Source organism: Achroia grisella, unplaced genomic scaffold, assembly GCF_030625045.1.
Source record: "Achroia grisella isolate CSIRO2021 unplaced genomic scaffold, CSIRO_AGI_Agris_v1 utg1064, whole genome shotgun sequence".
NCBI lineage: Eukaryota > Metazoa > Arthropoda > Insecta > Lepidoptera > Pyralidae > Achroia > Achroia grisella.
In genome coordinates, this window is record NW_026712568.1 from 620,815 (window position 1) to 632,780 (window position 11,966).

The 11,966-nt window shown below is 32.6% G+C and overlaps 1 protein-coding gene across 2 annotated transcripts; it reads left to right on the plus strand.

Annotated features, from left to right (window-relative positions):
- LOC131841783 (uncharacterized) lies at window positions 1-11,272 on the plus strand. Of its 2 annotated transcripts, XM_059190112.1 has the most exons (9): window positions 1-366; window positions 3,227-3,424; window positions 4,049-4,165; window positions 4,430-4,582; window positions 4,922-6,195; window positions 6,391-7,600; window positions 8,272-8,393; window positions 9,229-9,619; window positions 10,979-11,272. In XM_059190112.1, the coding sequence occupies exons 1-9, from the start codon at window positions 213-215 to the stop codon at window positions 11,167-11,169; spliced, it is 3,810 nt and encodes a 1,269-aa protein (XP_059046095.1). In that variant the 5' UTR covers window positions 1-212; the 3' UTR covers window positions 11,170-11,272. The 2 variants fall into 2 exon arrangements, with proteins under 2 accessions (XP_059046095.1, XP_059046103.1); XM_059190120.1 differs by lacking the exon at window positions 3,227-3,424.
- Window positions 11,273-11,966: the final 694 nt, after the last annotated feature.

Genomic DNA, 11,966 nt, shown 5'->3' on the forward strand with positions numbered 1-11,966 from the left:
CGTAGTTCATTATTTTGCTTACTTAAAAAAATGCAATCCATATCCATCCTTTTCTTAAAGCAGTATCGTGTGTATTAATAAAAATGTGAAAATAATCCAACTTCAACCATAACAACACTGCTATTGCATTACTGTTAATAAATTTTGCCCTCTTTTTTAATACGACAGACTGGCACACCTAACACATGTAGAAGAAAAGGTAGCGTGTAATAATGGATGCTTCGGCATCACCACAAGTTAATGCCGATTTTCATAAAGTGTATGGTTTTTTTCTGGAGATAGAGAATTCCACGTTTCCTAGTTCTAAACAGAGGAATACAGTAATAAAGTATACCAAACTGCCTGAATTTGGATTTGACTCCAAGGGTAAGTCATTATTCTATTTATTGTCCTAGTTTATTTTATTATCTTATTCATTTTCTGTGCTATTTTATTTTTAGTGCGTATCATTACAAGATTATTAGCTACATTCACATTACAGCTATTCAAAGTGTACATGATGATAATATATTTGTTATGTAAACATGATCAATGCCATGAACATCACTAGATATAGAGATGTGCTCTGGCACTCATAGCATTCTTCATTGGTTGCCTACCCTTTGTACTCAGTCGTTATTTCTTCTTAACCAATAATTGTACACCCATAATTACTTATTTATATGCAATCAGTTTTTGCTTTATTATTGTTTATCTAATTTAACTTGAAACAATTGACAGCTATTAAGTAGGGATGGTGTAATGTATAAATTTGGTTATTATACATATAGAACTTGTTATAAAAAGGAAATTATGTTTATTGAATTATTAATATTTTATAATTATTATACATATAATAATAAAAGCTCAACCACAAGGATGATTTTCCCTCTATATATAACTAATTGAGCTAAAATATGGCCAATTGTGTTTGAAATATATAAATTTATGGATCCCAGTTTGGTAAAATAATAGGCTTATTTGATAATAATTTGAAAACTTTCAAAGTTACATTATCTAAATTTTTAACAATTAGTTTCTATAACCATGTTTTATTTTTTTTTCTTAATCATTTTTTATTTCTTCTTAATAATACCTGTTTCTACAGATATTATCTGAGAATATGTGTTTATACTCCTCTGAAATAGCTTCACCAATTTTGATGAAATTTTATATGTATAAACTGTACTTCTGAGAATAGGTTTATAACCAATTTTTATACTCCAAAGTGTTAAGGTGGTACAACCCAAAATTATGTTTTTTGTTTTTGCCATTAAAAAATACATACAACACTAAATTTGCATTCTTCTGTCACTAACCCATATTTTTTATAGTGAATTTAATATATATGGCAAAACAATTGCAGGGAAAGCTGGTCTTTTATAAAGGTTCCAAGAGCATTAGAGATATTAGAAATTATTGTAGGTTAATAGAAATGTTACAATGTATTTCTGCTAAATCTCTAAAAAAAGATTTTCAATAGTTTTTACATAGTGTTTGAACATATTCTTGACACACGACACACAACTTCACCCACATGGTTTTTAATTTTATATTAATTTTCTAAAATAAACGAAGCATAAGTTACTCCTTATTACATCAGCTACTTGCCAAAAAAAGTCCTGTTAATATTGGTCCAGCCATTTCAGAGATTAGCTGGAACAAACAGACAGACAAACAAAAATTGTAAAAAATGTTATTTTGGAGTTATAGATGTATAGATGATTGATGATGATTCCTGATTGTCTTTTTTTATGTATTATGTTATTCTAAGATAAAGAAAAGTAATGTTACTGGAGCAGGAACACAACTACTATTTTAATAAAAACCAAATACTAGTAATAATGTGTATTCTTCCCAAAAGGGCTCACAGCGAAGGAAAGTAAAAAATCAATTAGATAGTCAAAAGTGACATATAAAAAATAGCATAGTCACATCCTACTGAAAGTCTACTCGCTACTTGACCAGCCTTTTCAGTGGTCGTCGGAGTATACCTCCAGAGGTGTTATACGGTGGCTATTCGACCTAAAGGCCGCATACCTCGAGGTAGTGAAGGGTCCACAATAAGGACCATATCTCCTACTGTCACTGTTTGTTCCCGGTATTGGCCAGGGGATCTTCACGGAATTAGTGTTAGTAAATACTCCTTAACCCAGCATGACCAAAACATGTCGGCTAAACATTGAGCCTTCTGCCAACCACTTCTTCCGAGAAATTTACCCTCATCCAAAACAACCGGAACCGGTGATATGGGGAAGATTCACCTAAAATGAAGTGGAATGGTATGAGAGCGGGTGAAGAGGGATCTAACGGAACGTGAGTGAGAGGCCGGCTGTTTACTAACGCTTCATCTTCAATTAAGGCTCTATGAAGCACTTCATCTCTGGGAGCACGGTCACACAGAATAACTTTCAACGCTGTCTTTACAGACCGCACTAGACGCTCCCAAGCGCCTCCCATATGAGGAGCTGCAGGTGGAATAATAGACCATGTTATCCCTGTATTAGCTTCTTCTTTGCCTTTAACAGATTATTAGAGCCAACGAACGCCATCCCGTTGTCTGAATAGATCTTATCTGGGTTCCCACTTCTGCTTATCTACACTATCGCTTAAGGCACATAAGCGCGCTGTCGGTGGATAGAGAAGCTGCGACCTCTATGTGAATGGCCCTCGACGTTAAGCAGGTGAACAAGACAATGTATCTCTTCTCCTTTCTTATTCCTACTGTCACCAACATCGGTCCCATATAATCCAATCCAACGAAAGTAAATGGACGACGATGATTGGCTAATCTCTCCGCTGGTAGGTCGCTCATAGGCGGATTTAAAGGTTTAGACTTCAGAAGAATACATCTCGGACATTGATGGATAATGGCACGAAGAGAACTCCTTAAATGAAGTATCCAGTATCTTTGTTGCAATTCATTGATGACGAGATTTGGTTGGGCATGAGCAGCTCGGCAATGGTAAAATAAAATCAAAAGACGTACGGAGTAGTTACGGCCATCGAGAATATAAGGCCACTTTGTAGAATCCTGAATATCAGAAGACGACTCTGCCTTGTAAACGGATGACATCCCGCGGATCTAAAAATGGGGATAATCTTCTTAAACGGCTATGAGCAGTAGTTGAGTATATAGAATAAAATATAAATGCACTATTTCTATTTAGAAAATATTGACATTATGATAATAATGGACAAATTGTCATATTATTTATAGCTACCTACCATTCCTCCATTGTTTCAGGGTCATGGCCACAGAACGGTTACATGTCTCAGCCGCGTTTACGGCGCGTCGTAACAGTGGACGAACCAGACATAAAAACAAGTTGCTCACTTAGAAGTGATGTGGTGGCTTCGTCCAAAATGATGGCCTCTAATTTTACTAAGAGGAAAATTGTTACTATCACTGAAGATGACGAAAATGACCTACATCCTAAATTCTGTATGTTTAATATTTCTTATCTTACTGATTCATTTGGCTAGTATTTTTAGTTGAGTCAGGAATATTGTTTCATGTTATATGTAGAATCTGTTTAAGTTTGCTATCAAACTTCAGAATATCTTAATCTTGAAGAATATGTTACTATATGTGGCCATATCATAAAGATTAGTTGTTCTTCGAATAGCCTGGAATTTGGAATGCCATAAAATTCAAACCTGTTAAGAATAATGCAGAAAAGTTGTACACATGTATAGATGTTTTGTCAGTTTGATAGACAGAGCAAGTTATTAGAAACAGCTGGCATGTGGTCAGAAAATTATGTGGAATGCAACACTAACACTTATTGTTGTTAATTACACTTACTGAACCAAAATGGGTTGATGTGATTATGTCGTTAACTGTTCTTAGTGATATTATTTTATGCATGTTTAACTTTATATTTACACAACAAAATCGCCAGTTCAACAAAAAAATAACATTAATGAAATAATTTTTAGATCGCCTCAGAGATGACAGTCATTAATATCTTGGTAAAAATACATGATTTCAAAAAGTGGTATATATTTAAATAATAATAATGTGTATGTTCCATACGAAATATAATAGCTTTATTCTATACCACAGCTAGAGAACGAAGATCGTCATCTGTAAAAACATCAAATAGATCAGTTGGTACAGAATTTAAGGAGGAAAAGCAATTTTCACATAGAACTACTTCAAGATTGACAAGTTCTTCCAAATGTGAGTATTAGTGTAAGCATACTGTGAAGTATATATAATAGTAACAATTTATTACGTTAGCTTTTGGCAAACTGGTATAATTATACTGAATATCTGCTTAAAATATTAATTACATGATGATTGATAATATTTTTTTGGAATACATGGTTTTGAAATAAGTAATCTAGCTTAATATTATGTCATAATGAATTTTAATTCGATCTTATCCTGAGTCTGTCTGCACATCTAATAAATTATTTTTTAATTGTTTATTTGAATTTTTAGACTCCAAGGAAACTAAAACAAATGTAAAATCAAACAGTGTACAAAGTAACAGAAAGGATATAAGTGTCGCAAACTTGAATTACAGGAGCAAATATTCAAATATGAATCAATCCACACGAGAAAATACTAGAAACAAAAATCTAAAGGGAAAAGGTTTGTAAATATAATTATATAATCAATGTTGTATCAGCTTCCCCATCTTTGTTTATGTGAACGAATTAACATCCCATAAGATTATTGATTCTATTCTTAAATACTGACTTATATGTTGAACTGTATACAGTATTCAAAATTTATCTATTATTATATCAACTAAAATACTTTTGTCTGCTCAATTATAAAATTCGATGAAACAGATGGTTTGTCTTGTAATGAAGTAGTTTACAAACAGACAGATTACCCTAATCAATATAATGCATAGATGTTTTTACTTCTATTCTTATAGTGTAAAATTAAAGTGTCTGATTCTAATTCTTGTTTATTTATTTTTAGATCCTACTTATAATTCGCGGACGGCGTTTGCATCGTCTAAAGTTAGTATAAGTAAAAATATAATTACACCAAGCGAAAGTGAAAAAGAAGTCTGTTTATTGAAAAGTAAATTACTAGAGAATTTGAAAAGTAATATTTCTACGAAAACTGTAGAAAGATCCCGAGTAAATAGATCGCCCCCTTCATCACAAAATAGATCAGAACAAAAGCTTATGAAAGAAATTAAAAATAGAAATAAGGCACTAACTATAATACATGTACCTTTAGATGAAAAGTATAAAAAACGTGATTGTTTTGTATTATCGCAAAATAGCATACATCCAACATCTGACAATGTTAAGCAAATACACTGTGGCACGGAAACAGAAAATATAGTTTCTTGTAAAGATGTTAACATTGGAACAAATCCATTGCCAGTAACATTAGATCAAATGACTGAAATAGAATCTCATGATTTTAAAATCATAAATAAGTTAATTGAATGTGGTAATGTACAGGAGGAAACTATAAAAGTGTTTGATAGTCTTGAAATACCAAATGTTACCCTCACAAAAGACAGAAGTGAATCCAAAGAGATAGTTAAGCTTTATAATAGTAAATCGCTGCCAAATTTACAAGTGCCGTCTCTAAAAATGACTCCCAATAAAGATGTATATAATGATAAAGAGTCAATGTTCTACAAAAGTTCTTCATTCATAATTAGTAGCGCCACAGTAACCTGTACGACAAGACAAAAAATAAATTTTCATGTTGTCAGCAGCAGTAGTGATGCTTCGAATATATCACCGAGTCCGATACCGTTAGCTTATCCTATGAATGTTGTGTCAGTCTATAAAAAAGAAATGATGAAAAGTGAGTTAAATGATTTCATGCAGGACGAAACATATAAAAAAAAGGATAAAACTAACATTGACTACACTGATTGTATCAATGAGTTGAAGTCCCTTAATTGTTCTTACGTTTTTAATAGCAGTAAATTGGTAAAACCATCTGATATAATCAGCACAATAAGAGTTAATAATGGTTTATTACAAAGTGACTACATTTGTGAGCAGTTTCAAAGGGAGCTTAATTTTATAGATTCGTTCTTCGAATCACTCCAATATTTGGAATCATGTTCATTGTCCAATAAGTGTTTGTCAGAAAATAAAGTTGAAAACTGGGTGAAAAATAGTGGATTCGATGTAAGGAGTCCTGAGTACAGTTCCTTTTTGTCGAGACTTGAAAATGAAAATAATGTTGATGAAACAATGGCATCCAAGAGTCTTTGTTTGGTAAGTGCTATTCTTTTTATCTGTAAACATTTCGTGAGAAGTAATTAGTCATTTGCGTTATCGCTCGTCAAGTAGTTGCCAGCTATGTAACTAATTAGATTAGGTCATAATAATGATAGTAACTACATTAATTAACTTGACATTGCACTATTTAAAAAGTTATTATTTACCTATTTACATATCACTGTATTACAGCTCAACTTGCTCATTCGCGATGAACAAAGACGAGCGAAGAATCTTTTGTTTGTACTTAAAATGCGAGAAGATGCTCTGAAGGACTACACTAAATCCCAAATACTCTGGTTAGAAGATAAAAAGAAACAAGAAAATACTGATATATCTACATTGAAGAAGAAACAAAGAGGTGCACTCTTAAAACTTCAACACGAATGTGGGGAAATGCAAAGAATGCGTAAAGCGCTTGTGGCACTCACGGAAAAACGTAAAGTGGCACTTATGAAAACAAAAAAAAATATAGAACTGAAATTGAGCAGTAATGTTGACGTCGATCAAATACTGTTAGGAAAAAAGAAATTGAAGAGAAACACAGGATCTGATCGTAATATAGCACCTGTTAAGTGTTTTGATTTATCGAGTAGCGGTTGCGAAGATAGTACGACGTTCCGGTCTAAGATCGATATGCCATTGGCAGTTCCTGAATCAGGCGCTATGGCTACAAATGCTACAAGTGCAGAAAAGAGTATTCAAACTGGTGATAGTATTTCAGCGACAGTTCTTGTTGATCAGTCTACTGATATTGCAGCAGAGAATTTCGTAGTTGTCGATGGAAGCTACCTTAATATTCTGTTTCATAATTTGTCATTGCCAAAAATTTTCAGTCATGGTAAACAATATGAAGTTAATGAGGAGGCATTGAAAAATATAGTAAACTCGACAAATAATAACCAGAGTAATTTGAATGAGACAGATGTCGAGAAATTTATAGATCAAATAAAAAATCCAGATTTGGAAAGCAGTACACCCTCAACTGCTCGAAGTCTAGTGGAAGAGTTAGATCAGTACTATAAAGGTTTAACTGAAGGAGAAAAGTCACCATTAGATGTGTCTGAGCACGATTATAATTCTAGTGTATTGTATGATTTGAAAGACAGTTTAGTACAAGTGACTGATTTAAATATAAATCATTGTGAGAATCGCAGTTATCAGATTCCTTCTACCATGACTAGTAAGGGTACGGAGATTTTGCGAAACGCTAGTAACATGGTGTATGCTGATAAATCATGCATATGTGACAATTCTGTATCTCCTGAAGATGGAGAAACAGTAATGATGAATCAGGGGCCGTTGCCGATTCCCGCTGGTGGCGCTGCTGTTTTTGACTCCCACTCTCCAGACACACCATTGTGGCTAATGCCTAAATCATCGGCATCATCAGTCTCAACAGGTACACATACATCCATTTTAACTAATTAGTTGTAAAGAATTTGTTATAAATTTAAGTATGTAATTGTTTTTATTTAATATTTATCTATGTATATTGTATACTTTGATTGGCTAATACTTCGATTTTATTAAACTTAAAAATTAAGCATAGTCTGTGTATTAGGTGTTATTGCACCGATGGGCGCGGCCTGTCTATATATATATGTGTGTATACATATTTGAGATATAAGTCTTCTGTATTTATTTACATATGATTCAAACAAAAATAGTACACAGTCAAAAATAAAAATAATGTTGGATGAATTGTCATTTGTGGCATTTATTATTTTTTGTTTTATTATTAGTTAAGAACTGTGAAAGTATTTTATTGTAATTATGTATTTTGAAAAAAAATATAATTATTATATAATGTATTAAAAAGAAATACAAATATATTTAATTTTCTATTTAAATACTTTTTGTTGAATATTTTGCTTATCTCTGATGTTTTGATAATGCTTAAATTATTTCGTTAATTTTAATTAATTAACATTATCCTAACTTGACATAATTGGTTAAGGTTAAAACTATTTGTCACCTAACATAAATGTATAACATAGCCATGATATATATTTATGTATGCTATGTAAAATTTACATGGTAATGATAACAATTTTATAAATGCAATTTTAGAGGGCACCAGCATAAGCAGTCAACCACTATGTGCCAGTGGGTCGTCTGTATCACCACTCACCTCGCCAGTACACTGCGAGGCTGAGGAACTGCGCCGACAACAGTTAGCTATCGAGAGAGAGGTAGGTATCTATATTCATTCATATATAATATATATTCATTCACTTCTTCATAATTAATAATTCCATCTAACATCTATCAAAACACCAATATAGCCGGATTTCATAATAAATAAAAGTATGCTTAGCAACCTGTAATTAGGTTTATAGCCTTCAATGTATCTTGTTTTGTTGGATAAAGTAGTTGTTACGTTTAAGTCTATATATTTATTTGCTGTAAACACAGTTTATATAACATCGTAAAACTTATCTTCATATATATCAAAATGTCCTATGTTTAAATATACGTAGTATTTCACTCCTCTCTACCAAGCTATTTCATGCATTCAGCGTGCTACATGCGTGAGATCTTAAATGAATATAGTTTAATAAAATACGGAAGTGTTTGATATGTTAATTCTAATATGGACCATTTTTACATTTGTAGCATTATTTCCATAACTTTATTTGTAAATAGTTACCGTAAGTTATTTTGTTGTTAGCAACAATGTTTACATTAGCAAAATTATCCTAGACAATTTACAAACTTATAGCTTTGTAATATACACTACAGCTTAGAGATGTATGCCACCCATGACATAATTCGACTGTATGGATATGTACTCAAATGCCAATCAGCTTCCTTTATAAGCTGAGTTTCGGTTATAGGAATTAGACAGACAAATTACAGGATAAGAGGCATGCCATCTTATACCTCTGGAATGGTAATGCATAAGTGCATTATGATTTGATGACTGTAGTGCTGTCCATGTATGTAGGTAATGGTTACAGCTTATCAGCTTTTCAGCTACCAGCTTACTTACTTGTCATTTCTACATAAAATATATATTTTTTTCAGATTAAAGCATTAGAACAGCAGCAGTGTCAACTTTTAGTTGTTCGTGAGATACCTGATAAGCCTCCACCACCATACACTCCGCCCACCGAATCGAGAATGTCTAGAGTGCCACGTATGTTTTTAATTGACGAAGCCACTGGAGACCGTATACAGCAGTACATCACAGACCCTAACATGGAATCCTTAGACAAAAACGAACCATTTGATGTTTTTGTTCACGATTTCTGCCATGAAGCACTCTACAGGCAGAAACTAGAACAAAGCGAGAAACCATGGGACTCGTGCAATTTATTACCTCAAAAACCACAAGTTGACACAGAAAAATTAGTAAATAAAACTTCGTCAGATTTAACGGAGGCTTTGACTGGCGTGGCGCCTGCAGTTGTGTCAGGTAATTAGTTTATATATATATAAGTAGTAATTTGTAGTCATTGACTATATACAAGACAAGGTTCGTCTTGAGCTTATTTTTCCACCAAATCTAGGTATGAAATTTAACTTCTATTAATGTATAATTTCCCACATTTTTTCATACGAGATAGACAGAGAGAGACGGGAAAAGCTTTTTTACTTTGATAGTCATATTTAATACATATTATTATTCATACATTTGATATAAATACTCACCAAGCCATTAGCAGTAATAAATTGATCTATGATAGTACACTAGTAAACTATTATTCAACTAATTATAAGCTTCAAAATAAGATGACAATTGGTTGAGCTATTAATACACCAGGAATTAAGAAACAAAACCACTCAATGTAACATTTATTAGGTCATTATAAGGATTATAAATGTCCTAATAAATGGCATATAGCGTACTTGCTTTGCATTACAACAAATACTACGAATAAACAATAAATACTAACTATCACCATGTGTATAGGTCCCATGCCGTCTTCTTTTTCATAATAACTAGCGACCCGTCCCGATTTCGGACAGATAATTAATATTTTTTTAATTTTTCGGCTTGTTCTGTACTATAACACGCTTGTATTAAACATTTGACGATTTCCGTGACCTAGCGGTCTCGCATACCGCTTTACAACCAATGGTCGCGGGTTCGATTCCTCGCACGGCACAAACATTTGTATTCATGAGTATGATTGTATTGGTCTGGGTGTTTTCTATGTATAATATGTATGTATTTACAAAAAAAAAGAAATCTATGTATATGTATCAGTTATTTAGTAGTACCCATAACACAAGCTTTAACTAGCTTAGGTCTTAACTTGGGTCTAGATGGCGCTGTGTGAATTTCCTGAGATTATTATTATTATTATTCTATAAACCTTCCTTCCTCTTGAATCAATATCTATTGCTTAAAATTGCATCGAAATCCATTGAATAATTTAAAACATATAATCAAACAGACAACGGCGGCGACTTTGTTTTCTACAATGTAATTCATCCATCTAATATATGCCATCTTATCCCATAAACTTTGTTTAGTATCCTCGTACTAGGCAGAGTTTGTACCATGGTACTAAATAATTTATTTTTAGTAAATATAAACACAGACCAATATATCACACTCAGGCATACAAATGTATGTATTGAGTAATAACATGCAAAACAAGTGTTTATAAACAAACGCGCGACCATAGGAAATAAATCGGTGTGCTATCGTTATGCTAACAAGGTAGTAAAATATAATAATCCAACTGAACTGTCTGTAAACTCAATAAACCTTAGAAGTGCAATTCATATTTCTAATGTACTAAGAATATTAATATTTGTTTTGCAGGCGTGGCGTCCCGTCGCTCAGACCATATTGACGACATACTGTTCGCGGAATGGCGACGGTGCGAACCCGAGTGGACCGCCCTCCACGTAGACGAAGCCATTGTGAAGAATCAGCTTTTTGAGAGCATCTTCCAGAAGATACTTACTGAGACTATAGACGAATACAAACGAACTGTCCAGTGTAACAAGTGATGTGACATATAGAAGTGTTGTTAAGGTTTGCTTTGGAAAATCATGTTAAAAAAATTGCTGTGCTATACTACTTAATAAATTATATTATTTAATATGTTAATGAAACGATTATAGTTTCATTTATGCCACATATTGTAATTAGTGCCTGTGCATGTATGGGTCGGACTTGAGAATTTTTATTATCAGTCGTGTTTAGAAAAGGGCATTGGATGTGGACAGTGATGTGACATAACAGGAAAGTAGGTAACCTAGGATCGTATAACAGAACCAAGAAAAAATTACGACGCAAAAACCGTCTGTCTATTTGTTGTTCATGTAAAAACAGCTGGAGGAATTAGATTTAAATTTTCACAGAATATGTTGCTAAATAATAAATATAACATAAAAAAGAAGAAAAGAGAAAAATAGCTCCAGGGAAAGGAAATATATAACATAACGTGGAAATTTTTAATACGCCTTCTATAATTGAATTAATTAATCATTCAAACGATAACAGCGCTGTAAATATATTTTTTTTATTATTGTTGTTTGATAACAATCAATAGATAACGATTTACAATTTTCGCTTTTTTCTTTTTTGTTTAGGTTACTGTTCGAAGGATTTATAAATTAGCTTCGAAATGTCAGCTTAAATGACTCGAACATTCGTTAATGAGTAAAAAAAATTCTGTTGGATCACACGTAGCTACGGAATAGGTTTGGAGCAAAATCTCTCTGGTTGTCTGTGAGTCAGAGTTATAATCTTTGCTAAATATTAGCTAGAGTAATGATAATTATATACATTATAATCTATTGTA

Coding starts and splice junctions, on each gene's coding strand:
- LOC131841783 (XM_059190112.1), top strand. CDS start 213: ATGGATGCTTCGGCATCACCACAAGTTAATGCCGATTTTCATAAAGTG. Junction 3,425..4,048: donor TGACCTACATCCTAAATTCT/GTATGTTTAATA, acceptor TCTATACCACAG/CTAGAGAACGAAGATCGTCA. Junction 8,394..9,228: donor AGTTAGCTATCGAGAGAGAG/GTAGGTATCTAT, acceptor TATTTTTTTCAG/ATTAAAGCATTAGAACAGCA.